This window comes from Python bivittatus, unplaced genomic scaffold (assembly GCF_059951505.1).
Source record: "Python bivittatus isolate LINGU-HERP-01145 unplaced genomic scaffold, Pbiv_v1 ctg000980_np1212, whole genome shotgun sequence".
NCBI classification, from domain to species: domain Eukaryota; kingdom Metazoa; phylum Chordata; class Lepidosauria; order Squamata; family Pythonidae; genus Python; species Python bivittatus.
Window position 1 is genome coordinate 66,801,603 of NW_028277125.1, and position 12,693 is coordinate 66,814,295.

Genomic DNA, 12,693 nt, shown 5'->3' on the forward strand with positions numbered 1-12,693 from the left:
GCTAAAAGAGGACTACCTATATTGATAGCTAGGATTTAAAGGGTGACCTATTTAACTGTAACATCCATATTTAATGTACTACTAGATATTTCAGTTAGATAAATGAATAGACTGTTTATACTTACCATTTTGTCATTTACTTCCTGGTCATCTCCTAAAATTGCATCTGTGAGAGAAAAAGTGCTATTGTGCCAAAACTGTTCATTTCCACCTATCAAGCGGGCCTTTTCAAGCAGTACCTTAGCTTGCCCGTGGTTTTTTTCTAAATTAGCTAGTACAGCTAGAAGATAAAGGCATCGTGATACAGCACATGGATCATTCATTTCCTAAAAAGAAGAGATTTCAAATATGTTTTCTTAACATAAGTTGGAACATCGTGATCAGTAATACGCCAGAACATTCCATTCCATTCCAGTATAATTATTCAGGCTCCTTATATACTGCAAAAAACAGATTTCAGAACATATCCTCCAAGTTTCTATTATATATGACATGGGAAAACCTTTTCAGAATAATTTCAATTAATTTAATTATCAGGAAATAGAGAATAAGAATGCTTGCTTAAGCTAAGACAATTCAACTTCATCATCATGGAATTTGTTGTTTCTTAACCTAATAATAGTAATAATAGTTGCTAAGAGTCAGTCTTGACTCAAGGGAGTCTTTACCTTTCTTTATGAAAGAAGATGGCAAGTTCAGTTGCTGCAGCTTTAAGTAATTCTTTAATTCAAACAAAGTTCTTAATTTTTAATGTTTATTGAAAGATCTTAAAGATCTGAATGTTTCAAATTAGTATTTATTTATTCATATTTAGTTGATTTGTATGGCTGCCAAACTTGCAACAGTAACTCTGAGTAGTTAACAGCATATAAAAACATTTAAAAAAAAAACACAAAGCCACAGGCTAAAAGATGTGCAATCCCAGATTCATAACATATATTTTGCTGGTGGTATAGTCAATGAAAAAGCTCACTTTCTTGTCTAGTTTTGTTCAGTTGAACAGGCATGTGTCTTTCATAAAGCTCATTTCTGAAACCTTTTGGTCTCATTGATCTGGCAAAATGCCACTGCTACTCCTTGCTCACTGTTGCTAGATGACTGGGCTAAATTCCCTTCATAGTGCTGCTGTGCTAGGAACACAACTCCCTCTTGTTCTCCCTGTTGCCCTTATCGGAGAGAAAACATTGGATGTCCTCTCCTGTAGCTGTAAGAGGATTACATTATGTAATCTGTTCCTAAAAAGTTTTAAAAGATCAAAAATGGTATAAGTCACCCCTGTATCAGAAAAAGGGGTGCAAAAGACTTTGAAGTTGTTAGTCTGCTGAGACAGTTCTTTTTATTCCTTCGTTGTGTCTTTCAAAATATCATGGCTGGGTAACCAAACAAGGTTCTCTCATGTAATTTAAGAAGCTTTTCTCAGTTTAATGAGATGGATAGGAAGAAAGATTCTAAATGGTCATTGACAGCGATACCCAGAACATCTCAGAGCAACACACTAAACTCCCGAACATCATGTCTGGGAACACAACCAAGTCTTTAAGGCTTTCTGAAAAGCTGGCAGGGTCAGGGCAAGTCAAATCTCAGGGGGTATGGTCCAAAGGGTTGGCACTACTGTTTTAATGGATACATATAGGGTTTTTCTGGAAATTCAAAAATGAAATTTGAAAATTCTATATACCTCACACTTTAGGTGGTCTTAATTCAGCTCTTGTTTTGGAAAGCAATGGATGCTCTGTAGATACAGCTTTATTATTTACTTATCAAAATTATAAAAAATTAATTTTAAAAACCCTGTAATTTGAAAAACTGAAAACAAGAACAGGCCACTGGGAGTCTCTGACAATTATGCTATTGCTGATCAAGAGTTGTGCACCTACTATTGCAAAACTTTTTTTTTTTTTTGGTCTGCGCTCAGTCATTGCTGACCCTGCAGTGACTGCTTGGACGAGTCCTTGCAGTTTTCAAGGCAATTGTTTTTCAGAAGTGGTTTGCCAGAGCCTCCTTCCTAGAGCAGAGCCCAGCTGGCGAGTGCAGGAGGCGGGGTTTCCGTTGCTTCGTGCCCTTTTCGGGCGCGCGTGGTTTTTCATGCTTACCGGCAACTGCTCCCAACTCCTTTTTGCAAGGCACCGCCAGCATTTTTCCTCCCACCGGAGTGAGAGTACCCATTTATCTACTCATGTGAGTTTTCGACCTGTTGGGTTGACAGGAACTGGGGAGGAAACAGGAGCTCACCCTGTTTAACGCGAAGGCTGGACTCGAACCGCTGAAGCGTCGACCATTTCTGGCCGGCAACTTTCAGCGTCATTAAGCCACTGCGCCACCGCGTCCCCTAATTCCAAAACTACCCACAGTTTTTTCTCTTATTGAATAGTTACAGGATATCTAATGTATTTTCTGGAAATGGTGAATCAAAAGAAACAATTGGAGACATGCACTTTTGAGGAAAAAATTATTAAGTTACCTGTGTTGCTTGGTGTGCTTCTGAGAGTAGTAATCTTGCTGGTTGATATAAACATAGCTGGATTAGGACTTCAGCTTTGTCTATCCACAAGTAGGGGAGAGAAAGCCCATTTAATTCTTTTTCAGTAATTGCATTGAGTTCCAGGATCTGCAAATAATTTATTCTAGAAATTATTCTTTTTAAAATGTCTACATTTTAAAATATTAGTTATAAATTAACATTAATTATAATGTTAAAACTATACACCATGCTACAAACTCAAAGGTACATAGCAAGATATAGGTATAGTTAGTTTTATGGTTTGCTTTTTTTATTATTGAAAGCAATAAAGACTTATACAAGCAGCAAAATGGGTTGAACTGCCTTGCAACTTTCATACATATGCAAGATGAGTATTGATTACCTTATCTTTTGCAGTAAACAGCTTCTTACTTTGATCTACGTTGCCTGGTGCTGTCCAATCAAAATTTTTATTTTCCATTTGGCTATCCTGTATGGCATTCTCATTTTTAAATGCAATCTCTTGTCTAAATCTGAAACAGGGAAAGAGGGCTTAATCTATTTGCTAGAAAATATTAATGTAATTGGTTAACATAGACAAAAAGCTTATATTAATCTATTAACAAGTATGGAATACCCCTTCAACTTTGTTATAACTTTGTTATAGTATCCTACATATTTATGAAACTTATCACTGCAATCAATTTTGGAATCATATGAAAGAGAACTGAAGGCACAGTTGGGTTCTACACTTGCAGCTCCCTTTTCTAATACTTGTTTTGAGTGTGTGCATCCATGATCCTTGTAAATTAGGTTAAATTCTATTACTCAGCTGCTCAGGAGGGCAAACAGGAGTCTCAATTTACCTGTATCCTTCAGCTTTTTCTTTCTGCAAAACTGCTAGTTGGTGGGATTTTAACAAGTTTTGGAAAACTACCCTATGAACACTCTGAGTGCTCCATAACAGGCTGCTTTAGACTGGGACATATAGTTATTTGGTATGTGTGTAGACCTGTCACGGAATCATGTCCTTTGTTACATACCTTCCTTGTTCCTTTTCATTAATAAAGACTTCACCCACTGCCTTTTCGTGGAAACATGCTGCTTGATACATTTTTAAATCTAAACATATTTTGGCAAGCCTGTGAAAACAAATGGTACATCTTCATGCAGTAATACATACGTGTACACACATGCAAACTCAGATGTGAACATATGCACACATGTACTGACAAAGAAAAATCTGGTTCAAACTCACATGAAAGAGCAAGTGATGTTTGCAATAAAAACAAGTTCAAGGTAAAATGTCCTCAACTGACAGTTCTTTTAAACAGCAGAAGGAGAAGTTGCAGAAACAGCGAGTGAGGCCTAATTGAAAAATGGATTCGTCCTAGATCCATTTACATTTGTATTTAAATTAGACTTCATATTTTAAAGCAGCAATGTAATAGGTCGCACTGATCAACCACTTCTGTAAAGGCAGCAATATAATTTGACCTTCAATGAATTGGAAACATGTTCAGCACAACATTTTCAAACACTTCAGGATTAGTTCATAGAGCCAGAATCACACACTTAGCAATTCTCTGCATCTCTGCATGCCTGGGAAACCCAGATGAAAATAGCCAATGATAGCAGTGGATACAATTGGAGTAGAAAAATGGTGGCTGGAAGAGTAGATGTTTAATGCTTTTTTCACCTGCTACGTCTTCCTTTGCTGGTCTCCATGCCCATTCACACTTGAGTTTCTGCACGTGCTTTTGTCACATAAAAACCAATGGAAGAAGTAGCTTCCAAGGGCTCATTTCTACCACTACACATATACTGCCCTTTCATCATTGCTCAGCATCCAAAGCAAAAAGGGCAGTACTTGTTAGCTACACTATAGTTCCGAAAGGAGTAGGTTTGGCATACGTGAAAGTCGTGCATTACTTGGGAGACTCTAACCCTCACTAAGTAGTCTCAAACATTATTAAAGGGTCTAAATTAAATTAATTGTTACATCCTATCTGCATGAATGACTCCCATTAAATGTATACATTCTGGGATGTCTTCCCAATCTAGCGTCCTCCAGATATTTGGATGAGCATACCCATAAGAAACAGCAGAGCAGATAAGTGCTTTGGAAAGATAAAACCCAGCAAATAGAAATTCCCCTGCTAGAGAGGCAGATAGAAGATCCTCAAAAGAAGAGATGAGCCCTTCCCCATATGAGTTGCTTATGGGTATTTTGCTTACTCCCCATGTGAGTTGCTTATGGGTATTTAAGTGGGGCTTCCAACTTAGTGACTTAGAGACAAAATTTACTGCCAAGTGTGCCAGTCGCTATCTGTTAAAAAGGAAGAGCACTAGCAGCTCATTCCACAGTAGTGGAGATGTTTATTCTCAGATCCTCTTGAAGATAGAAACCCTGAATTGGATACAGCTCTAGTTGGGGAACTCCTTCCCCAGCCTGCTAAATGATTGCAGGGAGATCAACAATATTTTCTTGATACAGTATCCTGGAATGCTGCCAAATCTTCTAAAAGTGACAAACCTTCATTTTAAAATTTAGTGTTAAATATTATGCTGTTCTTTTACCAAAGACACGGGCACAAGAAAATTTTGAGCTAAGAGGCAATACAGTTCACTCTTTGAGATGCAATCATATTGCTGCCCTCGTCTCAAATAAACTTCAGGGATTAAGTAAGTTTACCTCATACAACTTGCTCGAGATGGCAAAACTTTTGCAATTAGAATGCAGCTACTTAGCCACAAATACTTATCTCCCTCTATAGATGTTGCTATTTCAAGTAAATTATATCTGGGGTAAGCCTGAATAGTGTATAGTGCATCATAGATTAAAACATCCTAGTACTGTAACTATACCGGTGGGCAATTTCAACTCTAGAATAGGTGCCTCAGTTAATCACTTCAATAGCCAACTGCTCAATACAGAATGTGTCGCCATTGTTGGTCTAAGGGCAGCAGCTTTCATGGGTAGTAAAACTCATATTTCTAATAAGCTTGATCAAATTCTACATAGAGTGGTTCACAGGGATCAGAATGGGGACTAAGGATCCAGAGTGAGTATTAATACTTTGGTTATATTGTGGTCTCAAATAACCTGGTAAGTGAGGTCACCTTTCTTGTGATCACATTGTTTTGATAGCATGTTTATCCACCACTGAATAGTGACAGTATCCTAATAATTTTTTTCTGCATAGCAAGGTCAATGCAAGAGTTTTCTTTGCTATATGATCAGAGTTTATGAATTAACTTTATACCTAATTCTAGTTGTGCTTTCCCCACAGGTAGTTCTTGCTTAATGATGGTAATTGGGACTGGAATTTCCATTGCTAAGCAATGTGGTTGCAAAGTGCGATGTCACATGATCGCATTGCTTAGCGATGGCAATCCCAGCAATCCTTGTTGGGGAAGCTGGCAGGATGTCATGAGTCCCAGGAGGCTCTGAGCAGGCTGGTGGGCAGGTAAGTGGCTGCTGCGGCGCAAGCACATCTGGGCCAGGGGTGGCTGCTGCCAGGTGGGGGAGGGTGCACAGGGGTCTACTGCAATGCCACGTGAGTTTATCAGGGTGGGGGTGGCTGCTGCCGGGTGGGGGTGTGCAGAGCGCCATTGGGGGGGGTTGATGTGGACCAAGTGCGAGTGATTTACACGAGTGTCTCGCAATCTTCCCTGCTGGCTTCCCCATTGACTTTGCTTGTGGGAAGCCAGCAGGGAAGGTTGCAAATGGTGATCATATGACTGTGGGATGCTGCAACTGTTATAAGTGCAAGCCGGTTGCCAAGCACCTGGATCACGATCATGTGACCACGGGGGTGCTGGGATAGCTGGAACTTCAAGGATCAGCTGTAAGTACCACTTGTTCAGCAGCATTGTAACTTTGAATGTCTCTGAATGAGTGGTCATTAAATGAGGACTACCTGTAGATAAGAAGAGTCACAAGAAGGTATATGTGTATATTAAGAACCAATTTTTAATATTCAGCATATGCTAGTGCTCCATTCTTAAAAGAGAAAACAGTAGGGCTATTATAAAATCTAATTCATGGTTTAATTGTGTCAAATTCTGATTATGTCAGGATCAAAGCCAAACTAATTGTAGCATTTAAGGCCTGAGGTAGGTAGGTAGACAGACAGACACACACACGCAATGAAGTAGGAAATACAATTACACAGTTGGCAGTGATTAATTCAAATCATTAAAAAGCAAAGCTCTGTGGCTTTCTGGCAATTTATAGCTGAGTCCTCTGAGGAGTACCTTATGGCTAACCCCTAAAAGCTACCTAATACAGAGGGAACACTCCCACTATCTGTCTGGGAAAGCATTTATTGAACTATTTTTGGTGATGACTCAGCTAATATATTGATCTTTGAATTAAGTCAAGAATGTATTCATGACCAGCCACTAATATCCTCCTTTGACATTTCTAAATTAATCTCGCAATTGAAAAATGGAAAGGCCATCTGGGGATATATGATTCCAGTGAACTATTGAAAATTAACATTGATTGGTAAACCCCAGCTTTGGTGACCTTATTCACTTTCCTTGACTGCTTTTTCAGACCCCAGAGGACTGGGCTGATCTATTATTTCAACTAACTTAAAAAAAAAAAAAGGGGTGGATTTAATCCAATCAATTATCATTCAATCAGTTTACAAAGCATGATCAGTAAATTACCGGTACATTGTTTGTATTAGAAACTGTTAGATAGATTAATGCAGGAAAATATTCTGCCAGAGGAGGAAGTAGGGTTCAGATAAATCAGTTTTAGACCAACCTATTAAAGTGAAGTAAACTAGTACTTCCTCACCCCTCCAGGAACCTTAGTGTTTGATTGTGGATCTTAAATCAGTATTTGACTTGATTCCTAGTGACAGCTCTAGAACAGTTTAACACTCTTTTCTATGGCCTGGTGATTATTACTTCTAATTTAAAAAAAACAAGATGATAGCTGGATGCAGGTCCAAAATAATGGCCAACAAATATGAATATCTAGAGCAAGTTAAATTTTTTAAATATCTTGAGGCTACTTTTCAGTTCTCTTGTGTTGGGAGAAGGCAACAAGATTCATCTCTGACAGTATCCAGAGCAGTATTTTAAGCTTCTTTTTTTAATCAAGGTATGTTGTGATGCCACCCTGAATTCACAGAATTGACATTTGCTTCCCAGACAGGGAATACACAAACTTCCCAACAACCTTCCAGAATGAGGCAAGCTCTTTTGTTTTTTAAAAATCCTTTGCCTTTTGAAAATCTGAATTAGAACACTGGGAGAAAAGGAGCAAGAAGGTGTGCTGTGGTGTGAGGGAGAAAGAGAGAGACAAGATGCTTCTGCAACATTAAATTTAAGCTGGAATTTGCCCAAAAAAGAATTTTCCAGGGAGTAAATTGGTACAGACATAACCTCTGTCCTAAGGCAACTCTATTCTCTAGAGAAATAGGGAAAAATAAACTACGTTAGTTTGAGCCTTGTTTTACCTATTGTATTGTATTTTTGTATTTTTCAATTGTATGTTTCATGCAACTTGGAATTTCTTCAAAAAATTCACATTAAAAATATAAAGAAGAAAAGAAAAAATGAACTATTTCATTTTGCGTAGATATTTCATAAATTTAGTTTTTGCTCAGTTTCACATAAAGATGGCTTACAGAACAATCCTATACAATAAATGTTTATTCCCACTATTTTCAAAATGGCTTACTTTTAGTTAATAGTCTATAGTTGCAGGGAACTTACTACTTAATAAAGGGAACAGTTAGTGAGTTCACTGCAAGGCACAGTTTGGAAACCACTAGGTGCACCATGAACCAAGAAATTCTATAGGATTGTCTTAGATGCATAAAAGACAACCTATATTTTGAAAAGCTTCTGGGCCCACAAAGGGACAACTGTTATAAACAATCAAAATGAGCTTATATGCTAAGTATACATTCAGCATAAAAGTTTCTATACAAATGTTTCTAGGGATAGGAGGCAGATTTTCCAATTGCAGCCTCTTAAAACTTGCAGAAATATTCTACTGACATGCAGTAATAATCTAAGGGGCTCTGGAACAATGTAAAATGTAACATGGGCTGAGATGTTATACCATAAAACCCCCCAAACATACATTTATCAACAACTAGAAAGGAAATTAAAATGTTTCACACTGACTTGAGAGTAATAAATACAAACCTAAGACGGTAGAGATCTGAGAGACTTTTGCTTTCTACAACATCATGAGCAATGACTTCAGCCAAGTGAAGAAGTGGAAGAGTCATGTGAGTACATAACATTGCCTGCAGCTCCTTAAATAAAAGGTCTAAGTAATATAGGGTACGTGTCTAAAATTAAAAGAATAAATGACAAACAAGTTCACTATGATGGTCAACACTTGTATCTCAAGTGTACATTTTCAACTCTTTGAAAAAAGGCCACTGAAATAAATCCGCAGAAGGCAGATTTCTGTACAGTACTACTAAGAATGTAAATGCTTGCACGTAGCTAAGCATGAACACATGCTACATGAATACATGTAAGGGCAATAAAATTTCATATTTTGAGCCACTGAAAAAACCATCTTTGCTGCTTCCATCTACATACAGTAATACTTTGGGCTAACTTGCAGATATTTTTTTAAAAAAACAAATACAGGTAGTTCTCACTTACTGATCATTCATTCAGTGTCCTTTTGTAATTACAATGGTGCTGAAAAAATAACTTTACAGCCTATTTATGACCTTCCCAGTGTCCCTCAGTCACACAATTGCCATTACGATCAATACGTGTTGTCCTGGGCCTGACCTGTGTTTTTTTTCCCCTCCTCGCAGATTTATTTATTTATTTATTTATTAATTATTTATCGTATTTATATAGCCACCCATCTCACAAAAAGTGACTGTGGGCGGCGTACAACAATTAATGCTATAATGCCAGCTAGTGTGTTTCTATCTTGGTACATAAACTGATTGGATTGGAGAGAAAGGGATTTCAAGAGAGTAAACTGTTTGCTCTTCTACACATCGAAAGCAATAGAAGGCAGAACAAGGAGGAACAAAAAACAGCCAGGAGTAAAGTTCTTTTTGTAGCAGTACCATTATGTTGAATGAGATATGTAAAACTAGGGCTACAAAGCATTTGAATAACCATAGGATAGCAAAGAGCTTTCTCTATCTGGTTGCTACTATCTGGATTTTGCAGCCAGGATTTGGGAGCTGTATATGAAAGCCTAATATTTAGAGCAGTGTTTTTCAACCTCAACAATTTAGGATGCTGGCTGAGGTTTCTGCGAGTTGAAGTCCACAATCTTAAAGTTGCTGAGGTTGAGAAACACTGATCTAGAGAGAAGACGACCTTGAAGGAGATATGCCAGCTCTGTTGCCAAAGTGACAAAGGGTAAAACATATTTTAAATCGACAACAGCCAGAGGATGTTTGGAAGCGGCTCAGACAGACCCTAATTCACTGAATTATAAGTAGGAGGAAGGGGTACAACATAATCAGACTTGTAATATTATGTTACAATAGACAGACAGACAGTCAGACATTCTCAGTAAAAGTATTTTTAGCCTTCCTGTGGAGGTGATTTCTAGTCTGGTCTACCTAATGGGGTTGACAGACATTTGAATTTTTTTAATGATTTTTACCTCCAGTTTTGATTCACTACTATGGGGGAGACACTGAAAACTGAAGAGATGATAGTACAGTTCTCCTCAGGCTTAGAATTTAACTTTGGAGTCCTGAAAACTCATCTAAAGGATAGATAGGTTTTACAATCTCCAGCAATTTTCTGCTCAGCAATTGTTCTGACAGAGAATTCCTAATTTCTCCCCATCCATATCTGCCATTCTTATCCGTCTACCAAATGTATTTATTTTATTTATATTTAAAATGTACAGCCTGCCCTTCTGCCCATGTACATTTTCTGACCCCACTACTTATAATAATCAAATCCTGTATACACATCAAATGCACTTCTCTTTCCATATATCAAAGGAAAAAATCCAAAGATTTCTCCCTTCTCTTCATTCTCCAATGGTACAGGATTATAAGAACCTTATTCTCTGAGAGTGGGGAAAGCTATACAGAATTATTAGAATAAGGAGAGATGAAATACAGGTAGTCCCCAGTTTAAGAACACGTTTCATTCCCAAGGCCTGTCCTTAAGTTGAATTTGTATGAAAGCCAGAACTGTATTGTTGTATAACACTGTATAAATAGTATTATGTAATTAACTCGAACCATTGTGTATTTAACTTGAATCATTGTGTATTTAACTCAAATTTTTCTACAATAGGCTCTGTTCTAAACTATGGTTTGTCCTTAAACCAGGTGTTCTTAACCCGGGGACTACCTATATTTCTAAGTGTTGTTGTCTTTTTGTACTAGTATATTAAATCAAAGTATACTGAAAGGAGGGGAACGTTGAGCAGAGAGTTGATTGGTAAGGAGCAAGATTGTTCTGAATGATCTAGAGAGAGTATCATTCAGTAAAATCATCTACTTCTTGCTCTAATCATACTGCCATAGCACTTTCAACTCCAAACTATTCCTCATTTAATATACATCAGAGAAAGCCCCATAAATCCTTTTCAAAACATTACTCACAGGTGCTAAAATGGTTTCCCTGTTCACAGCACAGCCGCTTGAGTCCTGTTTAAAGGCTTCTCTCATTTCATCAGGGCACTCATAGCTAGCCCATTCCTCCACATTTCCGGGCAAGACATCAATTGGCCCTTTCTTCTTAGCCTTCTCTTTAATGGCTGAATGTACCTGAAAATTACACTCTTATTTTTAGGAAAGTTTATTTTTCATTAACATAAATGAAATTAAAATACTGCATTAAAGGAAATATACCTTTTTTACATCTTTTGTGGATTTCTCTTTATCTTTTTTAGGAGGGCTTGTAGGTGAACTCTGAGTAGGATCAGGCTTTAGAAAAAAAAGAAATAGTGATAGGTATTTCTGTAATAATACATTCAGTCCTAATAATGGTTTTTTTCGTAAAATAAGTCGCAACTCTTTCTCATGGGTTAGCTCTGGATTTCCAAGCAGAAATAAAGAAAAAAAAACACGATAATACTTTAGCTATACAAAAATGACTTTATTCACTGTCTTGTTTCTTCAGTTCATAGAAATTCCAAATTTGGGAACGTTCGGGAAACAACTTTTTATCCCACAACCTAATTATAATGAGGAAGGAAAGATCCACAATTGTTACATGTATCACAAATTAAGAGATGTTTAAAATCAACAGGAAGTAGAAAGCAATGATTATTTGCTCACCAGTTTGATTAATTTTAGACAGATTAGTCTCTACATAAATACGATTCTGTGAATGTATCCATCTTGCCTTGTCTTACAAATGATCAGTGCTACATAATGATTGAGGTTATCCAAGTTTTGAGAATTTAAAGATCTGTGGCAGCATTTATGTGATGTATAAATTTGTTTCCAAGTAAAAAGCATTCATTTCACTGCTAATATGTTCTCAGATAGAAAGGTAGTAACAGAGATGTGAAAATTTCATCTCTCTAGATATTATTACTTTATTATCCCTATGATCCTGACTATCACCTATGCTAGCTGATACTGAAACATGCCGGCAGATCAACAACTCTGGAAATCCTTCTGTTAAAAGCATTAACAGAATCCCTACTTAATAAAATAAAATTTATGGAAAGTGGCAGGATTTGTAACAAGCCTCATGCTTCATAATGCCATCACAGTAACAACACAATTATGTAACTGTGTCGTATCTGACACAAGCATTCAGTTATGTCATTTGCATGATGACATGATGACATATGCATAATTATTTGTTTCCCCCCTTACTCTCCCCACAAACTCTTATAATGGGAGGAAATGTTTGGATATGAAGAGAAGGTAAGCTTTTGAGGGAGAGGTGCATTACCTGCTTTGCATCTTTTTGGCCTTTTGATTTTGGAGTTGTTGGTTGGGTTGGTGAAACTTTGGCCTGTGCCTTTATAATCAATCCTGCTGATGTGAATGACATCTGAAAAAATAATTACATTTGCTTTTGGGAGGAACAAAATCTAAGAAGTATAACTTTTAATAGTTTACGTCAATTATTATAGAAAATAAAACATATAGTATAAGAATAAAGCCCTTTTTAGAGATTTACAGATTGCCTTTATTTTCTGTACAAGTAAGCAAGTTTATATACATTAAAGTTAACGGCTTATATCATAATAGAAGCTAGCTTAAGAAAATTCACAGAAAAGTAAAAGG

At 37.1% G+C, this 12,693-nt stretch overlaps 1 protein-coding gene across 1 annotated transcript in view; it reads right to left on the reverse strand.

Annotated features, from left to right (window-relative positions):
* The window catches only part of CFAP46 (cilia and flagella associated protein 46), a 108,132-nt gene that overhangs the window by 42,128 nt on the left and 53,311 nt on the right, over positions 1 to 12,693 (reverse strand). The window contains exons 30-37 of the mRNA XM_088132589.1: positions 12,356 to 12,457; positions 11,299 to 11,373; positions 11,050 to 11,214; positions 8,639 to 8,787; positions 3,505 to 3,603; positions 2,865 to 2,994; positions 2,462 to 2,608; positions 126 to 326 (exon numbers count right to left, since the gene is read on the reverse strand). Coding sequence (XP_087988715.1) covers positions 126 to 326; positions 2,462 to 2,608; positions 2,865 to 2,994; positions 3,505 to 3,603; positions 8,639 to 8,787; positions 11,050 to 11,214; positions 11,299 to 11,373; positions 12,356 to 12,457 — 1,068 coding nt within the window. The remainder of the gene's footprint in view (positions 1 to 125; positions 327 to 2,461; positions 2,609 to 2,864; positions 2,995 to 3,504; positions 3,604 to 8,638; positions 8,788 to 11,049; positions 11,215 to 11,298; positions 11,374 to 12,355; positions 12,458 to 12,693) is intronic.